Source organism: Cervus elaphus, chromosome 23 (genome assembly GCF_910594005.1).
Source record: "Cervus elaphus chromosome 23, mCerEla1.1, whole genome shotgun sequence".
NCBI lineage: Eukaryota > Metazoa > Chordata > Mammalia > Artiodactyla > Cervidae > Cervus > Cervus elaphus.
In genome coordinates, this window is record NC_057837.1 from 25,687,065 (window position 1) to 25,699,379 (window position 12,315).

At 37.2% G+C, this 12,315-nt stretch overlaps 2 protein-coding genes across 6 annotated transcripts in view; one reads left to right on the plus strand and one right to left on the minus strand.

Annotated features, from left to right (window-relative positions):
* The window catches only part of ENKUR (enkurin, TRPC channel interacting protein), a 30,113-nt gene extending 29,930 nt beyond the window's left edge, over positions 1–183 (minus strand). The window contains exon 1 of the mRNA XM_043883337.1: positions 69–183. The gene's annotated coding sequence lies outside the window, so the exon portion shown is untranslated. The remainder of the gene's footprint in view (positions 1–68) is intronic.
* Positions 22–9,815, plus strand: THNSL1 (threonine synthase like 1). Of its 5 annotated transcripts, XM_043883325.1 has the most exons (4): positions 200–309; positions 3,838–3,919; positions 6,061–6,227; positions 7,470–9,815. In XM_043883325.1, the coding sequence occupies exon 4, from the start codon at positions 7,518–7,520 to the stop codon at positions 9,747–9,749; it is 2,232 nt and encodes a 743-aa protein (XP_043739260.1). In that variant the 5' UTR covers positions 200–309; positions 3,838–3,919; positions 6,061–6,227; positions 7,470–7,517; the 3' UTR covers positions 9,750–9,815. The 5 variants fall into 5 exon arrangements, with proteins under 5 accessions (XP_043739262.1, XP_043739261.1, XP_043739258.1 ...); XM_043883326.1 differs by lacking the exons at positions 200–309; positions 3,838–3,919 and adding an exon at positions 54–71; XM_043883323.1 differs by lacking the exon at positions 3,838–3,919 and having other exon boundaries at positions 179–309.
* The last annotated feature ends 2,500 nt before the right edge of the window (positions 9,816–12,315 follow it).

A 12,315-nucleotide genomic window follows, 5' to 3' on the forward strand; every position in this document is an offset into this window, starting at 1 on the left:
GTGAAGGATAGGACGAGGGAGGGCGGGGCCTAGGATCGAGTGGGTGAGGCGCAGGACGAGTCGCTTACCAGGTACTGGGCAGCTCGGTGGTGGGCGTGGCGCGCGAGCGGGGAGGCCAGCCCCTGCGCAGGCGCAGAGGCCGCTGCGCGGGGTGGGGCGAAGTGGACCTAGCGAGGCCTGGGTCTTGGGCTGTGGGCCAGCAGGGGCAGGAGTCCGAGGTGCGGGACTTTGTCCCGAGGCGGCGCTGACGGCTCCCGGAAGCTCTTTCCCATTTCCTTTCCTTTCCCCCGTCTCAGTGTGATTTCCTTGGTGAGTTATTTGAGGAGAAAGGGAAACTGTAGAATCAGTCCGTTCCCATCGCATGCCCTTTTCCGGTCCGTGTCTTCCCCTGTACGCTGCTGGGCGGTGATCCCAGCAATCTGGCCGCGCCCGCCTTCCCGGCCGCTTGCGTCTCGCGCTCAGCTGTGCGGCCACCTGTGCGAGCGCTCGGGACCGCTCCCCTCGTCCTCCCCTCGGCCACCTGTCTCCCTTACTCTCGCGCCTCGCTCCTTCTCCCCTTGTTTACCTCTTTATCGGGCCCCTCATCTTATAGGGCTTGACTTTGTTTTCTAAGCCATCAGCCTAAACCAGAAGAATCCTTTTTAAACAGGCCTTTGAATTTTATGCTCCTCCCTTTTTTCTGGCGTCCCTTTTTGAAAATAGTCTTGGGAACCGTTTTATTCCGTTTGATCCGTGTGGTCTTCCATGAACCTACTGATTCCCATATTGACTGCGGAAAGACTCTCATTTAGAAGCCTTTGCCATCCAGAGGCTCTGAAAGACATTTTGGCAATATGGTTCTGACCAACCTTATAGAAGCCATTCTGCCCAAAAGGAGTAAGGATGCTTGAAGATAAGAGGCCAGTTTTGGGCCTGTCACTGCCAGGGTGCCCGGTGGTGCAGACAAAGCAGCATGGTAGCTTGGTTGACTTAAAAGAGTTTATAGGCTCTGCCTTCTGAGATGATCCATGCTCTGTGGAGTTTGTTTCTCACTAAATAAATCCAGTTCTTACCTAAAACAAAGTTTGCTGAATGTGTAGGTGCTTATCATCTTGGGCTCTTGGTGAATTTCAGACGATAAGAATAAACTTAGTTTTTTCTTATCCAGTTGGTCAGGTTTCTATTTTTTTTTTTTTATCCCAGGCGTTTAACAGACATTTTATTTCAGATGAATGGCACCTTGGGGTTGATGGTTCTGTTCTTCACATCAGATTTTCTGTTTACAAAATACTTGTATGTATATGCCACTTTGCCCTTTTTCTTTCCACTTTGAGTATTTCATGGTTTTGGTTATTTTGCTTAGCTTGTATAGAGAATAATTCTGTTCTCTATATGTGCTAAGATTTGAACTGAGGACTTGAAATGATAATAGTTAGCCAAATGGACAGTCCTTGGCCAAAGTTTATAACATGTCTAATTAGACATTAAGGACTCTTTATGTTTATCAGTTCCTAAAAGAGCCAATAAGGGCAAACTAGATTTCTCTAGTTAGTAAGTACCCACTGGCCTCAGCTAGTCTTGACTTTCTGCTGTTACTGAATACAGTAATTTCACTGATGTCAGTATATTTATTATGGTTTTAAAAATACTGAACAGAATTTAAAGTCTCACTGTAGTGTATTTAGTATACAGTCTCAGTGAAGTTGTTAAATCATTTGGAAAGAAACTTTTTTCCCCTTTAGGTATTTATCTGTAATTCTTGGCTTTTGAAAGCATGTTTACGAAGAATATGTTTCTGATTTTTATAATTCACTCAAAATGGCAGTCCTGTTCAAGGAAATGCCTGTGTTCAGTATGTCCACAGAGAATTAGTACTGGTATGCCATCAGAGGTAGTGAACCTTTTCTGTAAATGGCTAGATAATAGGTATTTTAGGGCTTTGCAGGCCAGATGTATTCTTTTGAAACTACTCAAGCACTACCATTATAGCTCCAAAGCAACCAAAGACAATACTTAAGAAATGGGGGAAAAAAAAAAATGAATGAGCAAATTTTTTTTCCCATGAAAAGTAATTTACAAAAACAGGAGTGAGCTACAGTTGGCCTGTGGGTTGTAGTTTGCATAGACACCTTATATGAATGGTTGTACATACTAATTAGTTTTTTTTTTTTTAAACTAAGGATTATTTCAGTCTACTTAGATGAATAAAATGGTCAGAGGTGGGAGTAGAAATAGGACAACTGGGAAGAAAATAAGCTGTTTCTTAAGACATAGTCTTCACAATATTTTTCTAAGTTATAGAATTACAAAGAGTACTTAATCATTTGAATTAGATACTCAAGACCTTTAAGAGAATATTTAATAGCAAAAGACTAACAACAGAAAAGGCTTAGTTGGCTTTGATTCTAAGATAAAGGCAAAGATGAGAGGTGAATTTGGAAAATGCTTTGATTGTAAGATCCCTGTGATAACCACGTGGCACTGAAGTGTGGGCCTTCCACCACGCTGTTTCAGTCAGCTAATTAACTGGAGGGCTTGTTTAGAGGATTTTTATGTATTAAAAGCAAAGCTTGTAACCTTCTGGTTAGTTTACATCCTAGTATATTTGCATTTTTTATTACTTATGGGAAAACAACATTGCTGTAAAAATGCAGCAATTTTTAAGAATATTTTAAAACCTTAGAATATCTTTCTTCATAAAATAGTGGACTAGATTTAGTCATTCTTAGAAATTTAAATAGAGATTGTATTAAAACAGGATGACAGGATGACAAGGATAATCATTGCACAAATATTTTCAAAAGTTCATTGAACTTCTCATCATGAAATAATTTTTGAAGTACTGTGTCCTATGTTTTATTTTGGGAGAGTAATAGCAAATATTTTAAATGGGTGACAAATGCTAAATCATTTTCACTAAATAGATTTTGAAAATTTACCATTAGTATTGAAAACTAGGTAATTTTATAATGGAACTGAAATTTTCTGGACTATTTTGGAAGTAAAAATTGATGCGCTTATAATTTCAATTATCAGTCATCTAGTGTAAGCATAGGAAAATATCACTGAATACTTTGCTAAAAGGTAATATGTATTTCTGGTTTAAAAATGTAACTTTGTTAGTATTCTTAGAAAATAATTTAAAAATGTGTTAAAAAGTGGTTTCTGTACTTTCTTTCCCTTGAAGTCTATATTCAGTTTTGATCAGCTTGCCACAGTAAAATTGTTAAAGTTCATACCTTGAGGTCACACAGTATTTAATATGTACATGTGGACATTCTGTTTCTGTTTTTTAAAGTTCTTGCTGTGATACTGACACATCACTACCTTTTCGTTTGTCTCTGACAAGGTCTTTTATGTCTAAGAAGTATCTACTGGAAATAGTGGATCAAAAAACTACACTATAAGTGACTAGTAAGAAAACCTGTTTATTATTAATGTGTAATGGAGTGGTATACATCTTCCATCCCCTGAGGAATTAGAGAGTTTACTAAAATACTTTTGTGTAGAACTTGGCTCTACATCAATTATTTGCAAACATCAATGATTGAGTAAAGCCTGAGTACTTTAAGGTCAAGAGATTTGGTCTTTAAGTACTGGTTTTGTTTCTTGACTCTTACGTGATTGACTCCCATTTTAATTTGAAATAGTTCTGTTCTTGGGCCGAAGAAAAATTGCCTATTCATGACCCCTTTACTGAAAAACATATTAAAATATAAGTAAATGAAAAACACCTAATAATATGGCTTTGAATCATAAAGGAAAATGATTTGCAGTCAGTCCTCACTTTTCACAAGTTCTCTATTTGTGAATTCTACTTGCTCAAGTTTATTTATAACCCCAAATTAATGCTTACAGCACTTCTGCAGTCACTCATGGCCACATGCACAGTGGTGAAATATTTGAGTCAGGAGATATGCATGTTTCAAGTTGGGGTCAGGTAAGGTGATGCTCTGCCTTCTTGTTTCAGCTTCTACTGTAAACAAGGGCCTTTTTTGAATTCTATTTAAGTGCCACATTTTTTGCATTTTTGTGCTTCCGGTTGCTGGTTTTCTTGTCTAAAATGGCCCCCAAGCAGATGGCTGAAGTGTTGCCTTGTCTTCCTAAGGCAGTGAGGCCACCAGGTGCCTTACAGAGAAAATGTATGCGTTAGATAAGTTTCCTTCAGGCATGTATTAAAGTCTGAGTTCAGTGGTAATGAATCATTATGTATATATTAAATGTCTGTAAGCAGAAACACACATAAAACATTATGTATTGATCAGTTGGCAAAAATATTGTAACCAGAGGCTCACAAGAACCTAAGAACAGTGTGTGTTTCTCCCAGAAGCAGTGGTTCAGTATTCACTAATTCCTATTCATGATGACTTGATAGACTTAACTACCATGAATAATGAGAACTGACTCTATTACCTCTTAAGTAAAAATTCAGTTTCCAGATAAAAATTATGTCATGGGCATTATTCCATCTTCTCTTGCCGTTTGGTTTACCTACAGTGGATGTTGAAACCCTAAAATTAGTTTGTGGCTGAATGTTACAAAACAAAATTTAATATGTAACTTTAATTTTCTTTAAAATGATAATATTTGTTACATGTCAAAGCACTTTATAAGCTAGTGTCAGGAGGATTTTTATGGTGAAATAATATTGATACTGAATTGATAAATTGAACTGTCACAATTTTCTACTTTGAATTCGTATAAAACAAAGGAAGGGTAAGGTTACAAAGGATAAGGTGAAGTTAACATGCATTAACGCTTGTGTTAGTCTTTTGCTTTTAATGGAGTTGGTGTTAAGCATTGTAGCAACCAACCTAAAGTGGAAAAGATCAGATAAAAAATTTAGTGTCCATAAAAACAAACCAGCTACTCAGGTAATACACAATTATTACCAATACATATATCAGAAATTTCTGCATTGGGATCTAAAAGAGATGATACTCTGTGATGATATAAGCAAAAGCTACCTGAATAGGAGGTTAAGCAGGCTGCTTAATACAGTGTCCTCAAAATAATTAGTGTTAAAGAATAGTACCAAAATAAAAGTAGTTTAATAAAAGAAATTGCTGATGGGGTTCAAGTGTACAGTTCTCTGACCCTTCGTTTACTTCCGGGAAAGGATTAACCTGTGTGCAATATGGATGAGCGCCCCTTGTTTTCTCTGAAGGTTTATAAACAAGGGCTTCCCTGGTGGCTCAGATGGTAAAGAATCCACCTCCAGTGCAAGAGACCTGGGTTCAATCCCTGGGTCAGGAAGTTCCTCTGGAGAAGGGAATGGCTACCCACTTAAGTATTCTTCCCTGAAGAATTCATGGACAGAGGAGCCTGGCGGGCTACAGTCCATAGAGTGGCAAAGAGCCAGACACAACTGAGTGACTAACACAGACTGACACTAGCCCCTTGTTTTCTCTGAAGGTTTATAAACAAACCAAACTATTTAAAAAAAAAAAAAAAAAGGCTTAGTTATGTGCCTACATACTCTGATTCAATTTATATGTTTTTAGTCTTTTAGCACTGAGTGACAGTGGTTAGTATTACTATATATGTGAATATTCTTATGTGCCCATCACCACACTATATGGTTTGAATTTGTTATAAATCATTTAAATAACCAAGAGGTATCCATGTGTGGCAGACACTTTGTTTGCATTTTTTATAGGTGATATTACATCCAAATCATGATTCAGATGGATAAACAACCTAAAAGAGTAATTCAGATACTTATTTCATACTTTTCAGTCCACTGATTTCTTTCCATCTGATCACTGAATGTACAGTTAAATCATTAAAATTGTAGGTGTCATTGTGTAAACTTACATTTATCATTTCGTTATAGTATCTTGTATATTACTTGATGGCAGAAATTCAGTACTGTTTAGTAAAATTCTTATCATAAGATACACATATTGGAAAATAGTATCTTAATCTTTCAATAATAGCTTTAGAGAACCATGAAAAGGGTCAGTTTATTATTTTTCTATACTTAAAAAATTCCAATTGGACATTTTAACAATAGACTGTATGTGGAATTTTATGATATGATATGCAGTTATGATTAACTTCAAATTTTTTCCATTATAGACTTCACTTTTTGCAAAGACTGAGTTTGCCTCAGCATCCACAAACTCTTCACCTCAGATTGGTTCCTGTGTGTTTTCTGTTTGCAAGTCAGTGGGAGTTAAGCATATACCAGCTGAAAAGCCAGATAAGGAAATGCATTCTTTCTCCCAGCAGTTCTAAGTTAACTTGTAAGTTAAATTCAGTGTAAACTGAAAATGGTTTAAATGTTTTGTTAGAGAACACAGTTTGAGTAGCATGAATGATCACAGTAGTAACTAACGGAAAGTTTTCAGAACATGTCTAAACACACCATCTAACGTTTAATACGGCTTAGTTGCCTATTGGTTGTACCATGGAATATGTGGAAAGTTTCACTACATGCCTGTAAAGTTACTCTAATCACTTTAAATAAACATCATAGCAGTTATTAAATTGTACTTTACGTATGACTAAACGTCTCACCTGTCTGGCACACATCTGGTGTGTAATGGTGAGTGTATTTCCAAAGACAGGAATTGATCAGTATGGGGAATTACAGGGCTTCTCCAGATGCCAGCATGAGTTTGTCCTCTTATCAGTGGAAACATTCCTGAGTTGTTTTGCTATCACTCTGGAGTCTGGGATTTGAGTTGTGTCTCCACTGGTGATGTTTATAGGATAGAAATGAAAGTGATGGTCTGAGTCAGAGAAAGTTATAGGTCTGTAGCCTTTGAGTTTGCTGTCGATTATCCATTTTCCTTAAGTATTTACATAATGTTATATGTTTCACTAGCTTTTTTTTTAAGCTAGTGAAAAACATGAAAAACATGTAAGAATGATTTTTAACAGTATGCATGTAAAAGACATGTAAGAAAGAAAAGGTCATACCTTTGTTCTATAGTTTGGAAAATTATTTAAGCATTGTATAAGCAGATATTTTATTCCGGTTTGTTGTGAATTCTTTGACTAAGAAAATTGTGAGTAACATGATAGTCTATCAACATGTTCATATAACTAACGAGAAATATGGAGATTATTCAGCTTTTTGAATTGCAAGTATATAGCATCCCAACTCCAAGTAATCCTTATTTACTTGGGTTACGAACCATGAGACAATTTTCATTATAGGAAAAGAAATAGTAATTTGATTTAGTATCTTTTTAAAAAAAGTATCTATGATACAACATTTTTGGAATGAAGTTTCTGTTGCTCATAGTTACAAATTGTTAAAGTTTTGATTACTCATTGTCTTGAGACTTGAAAAGATTACTAAAAAGATAACATGCAATATGTGAGAATTTAGGTTTGGATAATTTTTTAAATGCCATATAAAATTCAGAAGAATTTTAAGTTTATGTACTATGGGCATGATTCTACTTAATCCTATTGGTATGTTAAGCCTATTGAAATTAGTAACCAAATGTCTTTCCTTGTCTTTATGTTTTGAAAAGGACCAAAGCCAGTTTTTCTGTTGGCTTGGGCAGCAAAGTGAAAAGAGAATGCTCCACTTGAAGCAGTGTCAGCATCTGAAACAGATAACTCAGAAATGCTTGTCTTGCATCCATGTGAAAACAGATAAACATCCACAGCTATTTCTTTCAAGAACCTTTGCGCTTGCGAAATTAAGGAAGTCATGGCATTCCATCTACTCTCTTGTTGGAGACAAAAATATTATCCTGATGGGACCTCCTGGTGCTGGGAAAACAACAGTAGGCAGAATAATAGGCCAGAAACTGGGTTGTTGTGTCATCGATGTGGATGATGATATCCTTGAAAAAACCTGGAATATGAGTGTGTCTGAAAAATTGCAGGATGTTGGTAATGAGCAATTTTTAGAAGAGGAAGGAAAAGCCGTGTTAAACTTCTCTGCATCTGGAAGTGTGATTTCCCTTACTGGGTCCAACCCAATGCATGATGCTAGCATGTGGCATCTAAAGAAAAATGGAATAATTGTTTATCTGGATGTACCTCTACTAGATATAGTCAGTCGTCTAAAATTAATGAAAACAGATAGGATTGTAGGTCAGAATTCTGGAACCTCTGTGAAAGACTTACTTAAATTTAGAAGACAGTACTATAAGAAGTGGTATGATACTCGTGTTTTTTGTGAAAGTGGGGCTTCCCCAGAGGAGGTAGCCAACAAAGTGCTGAGTGCAGTTAAAAGATACCAAGATGTGGATTCAGAAACTTTCATTTCCACAAGACACATTTGGCCTAAAGACTGTGAACAGAAAGCTCCAATGAAATTCTTTAGTGAAGCTGTGATTGAGGGGTTAGCTTCTGACGGTGGACTTTTTGTTCCTGAGAAGGAGTTTCCAAAGTTAAACTGTGGGGAGTGGAAAAGCCTGGTAGGAGCAACATACATAGAAAGAGCACAGATACTTCTGGAAAAATGTATACATCCTGCTGACATACCTGCTGCCAGGCTGGGAGAAATGATTGAAACTGCTTATGGGGAAAACTTTGCCTGCTCAAAAATCGCCCCTGTTAGGCACCTGTCAGGCAACCAGTTCATCCTGGAGTTGTTTCATGGACCAACAGGATCATTTAAAGATCTGTCTTTACAGCTCATGCCCCATCTTTTTGCACACTGTATTCCACCAAGTTGCAATTTTATGATACTTGTAGCCACCTCAGGAGACACTGGAAGTGCAGTCTTAAATGGCTTTAGTCGTCTTAATAAGAATGACAAGCAGAGAATAGCCGTGGCCACATTTTTTCCTGAAGACGGAGTCAGTGATTTTCAAAAAGCACAAATAATTGGCAGTCAGAACGAAAATGGATGGGCAGTAGGTATCAAATCAGATTTTGATTTCTGCCAGACGTCTATAAAAAGAATTTTTCAAGATGCTGATTTTACTGGCTTTCTTGCTGTGGAGTATGGAACCGTCTTAAGTTCAGCTAATTCCATAAACTGGGGCCGACTGCTTCCCCAAGTAGTTTATCATGCTTCTGCATACCTTGATCTCGTTAGCCAAGGATTTATTTCTTTTGGAAGCCCAGTTGATGTGTGTATTCCCACAGGAAACTTTGGTAACATTTTAGCAGCAGTGTATGCCAAAACCATGGGAGTCCCTATTCGAAAATTTATCTGTGCTTCTAATCAGAACCATGTTTTGACTGATTTTATAAAAACAGGACATTATGATATAAGGGAAAGAAAACTAGCACAGACCTTTTCACCAGCAATTGATATCCTCAAATCTTCAAACCTGGAACGACATTTACACCTGATGGCTAATAAAGATGGACAGTTAATGAGAAGACTGTTTAATCAACTAGAAGAGGAGCATCACTTCCAGATAGAGAAGATCCTAGTTGAGAAACTTCAGCAGGATTTCGTGGCTGACTGGTGCTCTGAGGGAGAGTGCCTGGCAGCGATTCACTCCACCTACAACACTTCGGGGTACATTTTGGACCCACACACTGCTATTGCGAAAGTAGTTGCAGACAGAATGCAAGACAAAACTTGCCCAGTGATCGTCTCCTCTACAGCTCATTACTCCAAGTTTGCACCTGCTATCATGCAGGCTTTAAAGATCGGAGAAATCAACCAGACTTCATCAAGTCAGGTTTACTTACTAAGTTCATACAATGCCTTACCTCCACCGCACGAGGCTTTACTAGAGAGAACAAAACAGCAGGAGAAGGTGGAGCACCAGGTCTGTGCAGCTGATGTGAATGTCCTGAAGAATCACGTGGAAAAACTTGTACAAAATCAATTCATATGAAAGTTTTCTGAGTAAAAGAAAAATTCTGGTGAAAAGCATGCAGTAATAAATCACAAAAGTTGATTTTAAGTACAAATAACATTTTGTTTTTTATGTAAATATGTCTATATATAGATGTTATCTTTTGGAATTTCAATAGCCTCGTCTCTAGGTCTGTCCATTGTCCCTGCACATGCTCCTTGGATCCTTAATCTAGAAGTGACAGAAAGTAGCATAATGCATGGACCCTTGTGCTGTGTCCTGCACCCATGAGGGATATATCAGTTTCTCCTCCTTCACCCCCACTTTTAAAGGACCAAAATGTCTGGTACTCTGACACTTAAAATATTTCAGCATAGTTGTAACGTAGTATATCTGTAACCATTATTCTTTATTGACTAGAAAGATAATTTACACTGTAATGGTTAACTTATTTGGAAGAAGTAGTAAGCTCATCTATTAAGAAATGGCTGGCATTTTTTTACTCTCCTCAGATTCCATTTTGGACTATAATTAATTAAGTGGATCCTACATCATCTGGGTTAGATAAGTGTTCCAGCTTTCACTCCCCTTGGGGTGTGTATAGTTAAGGTGATGTAGTTTGAAAATCAAGACACAAGATTTAAATCTGATGTGATCATCAACAGAACTACCTAGTAGTAGATATAGAAATAAAATTACATATCTGTTTCAAGAGAAAAGCTTTCCAAACTTCAGAGTATTTGAATAGTCTTAAGAGAAGTGTGGTTATAGTTATAGCAGTTTTCTTGTATTATTTGGACTCTATTCCTATATAATTTGTCTGTTGTCTCTTTTTTCAGTGAACATTGTCTTTTTTGGCAGTTAAAACCACATGCAATTGATGCACATATTTAGTGTTTCCTTTGTAGTAACAATACATTATAATCATGGTTTCCATTTGTGAATATCTTGGATGTTTTATTTCTGAATTAAAAGATTATCATTGAAAGGACCTCTTAGTGTAATGGACTACTCTCAACCACAAGATGGCATTCCTAACATAATTTGTCTTTGCTGATAACATTCTGCTTCATTTTCTGGGAGAACTGCCTCCATAAAGAAACATGTTGCAGGTTGTCAAGAAAAAAATTGTAAAAGTTTAATGAGCAGAAATGATTCATTTAAAAATTTAAAAAATTGAACCAACTATGTTAACTTTGGATCTCCAGCTTCTAAAAAGTACATTCTAAAACCAAAACTTGAAAACCATGAGCAGTTACAAGAAAATAATGGAGGATTCAAAGTTCACTTATTCATGTATGTCTTAGTTATTTTATCATATTTTTTTAAGGATAAGTGTTTCAGTAGCTGATATGTTTAGAAAATACATGTAAATTTTCTTGTGTGTATGAAAATGCACTATTTTTCTGAAAGTGGGAGGGATAGTTTTGTTTTGTTTTTAAAAGACATGATTTTTGCCCACAAGACTGTAGTGAAGGAGACAACGAGTAAAATTCAATCAGGTTCAACATAGAAGTTAAAGCAAGACAGTTCATGAGAAAGTAAAAAGTAAGGGATATAGTCAAGAGCTGTCAGATTACCATGGGCCAGTCAGAAAAGGCGTCACAGAAGACACAAGCTGCAGTGAGTCCTGAAGGATGGCAAGATTTTCTAGGTGAAAAGGAAGGGGAAGTACATTCTAGGCAGACAAGGGAAATAGTTACAGTGAGTTGTTCAAGAGAGCACATTCCTTTATCTCCATTTGGTTTGTTCTCTTATTTCATGCTTTCACTTTTTCTTAATACCAGGTCTAGCCCTTCCCTCTCAGCTAATGACCTTGCCTCAGTCAAGAGGAAATAAGCCATCAGTGAAGACATGGCTTCCTATCACCAAGTGTCTGAATCTGCTATGCCTGTTTGTCTCCTCTCCTGCTCCCCCTGGATTGAATTGGGTGATATTCCTTCAGGAGCGTCTTGACTTCTGTTCCTGTTGGAATACTCCCGTTACTTGCTTCATCAGCTATCTCTTCTAGTGCTGCTTCAGCTTCTCCCCTCTGATGGGAAACTTCCTTTCTATACCATTCAGATGCTCTCTTTTCACATCTTAAAAAGTATAAGAGCAAAACAAGTCAACAGCCACATTCCCCCACCATCTACTCTTTTACTTATGTTCCGTTCAAGACCCAGCCTCTTTGAAAAGAGTTGTCTACGTGTGTGGTCTCCACTTCTTGCCTCTCATGTTCTCCAGAATGTGTAAAGTACATGTACTGTTCAGGGAGGAGTAATAAAACAGAACACACATGTGCTGCTCCCCACTTTGCTTTAAGAGTGGAACATACCTCATGTTTGACACCTTCTGTGGCTCCTGTTTGATTACCTTCACTTCTCTCCCTCAGAAGTAACCACTATCCTAAATTTTCTCTTTATCATTTCCTTGTTTGTATGTACAGTTTTGCCTCTTTTTAAATTTTATGTAAATGGAATCATACTATACATATTATTCCATGACTTTTATTCAATAATTTTAAAATTTAACCATGCAGATGACAGAAGGCAGAGTTCATTCATTTTAATTACTGTATAATCTATAGAATGAATGCCACAGTCTATCCATTTATGTTGGTGGA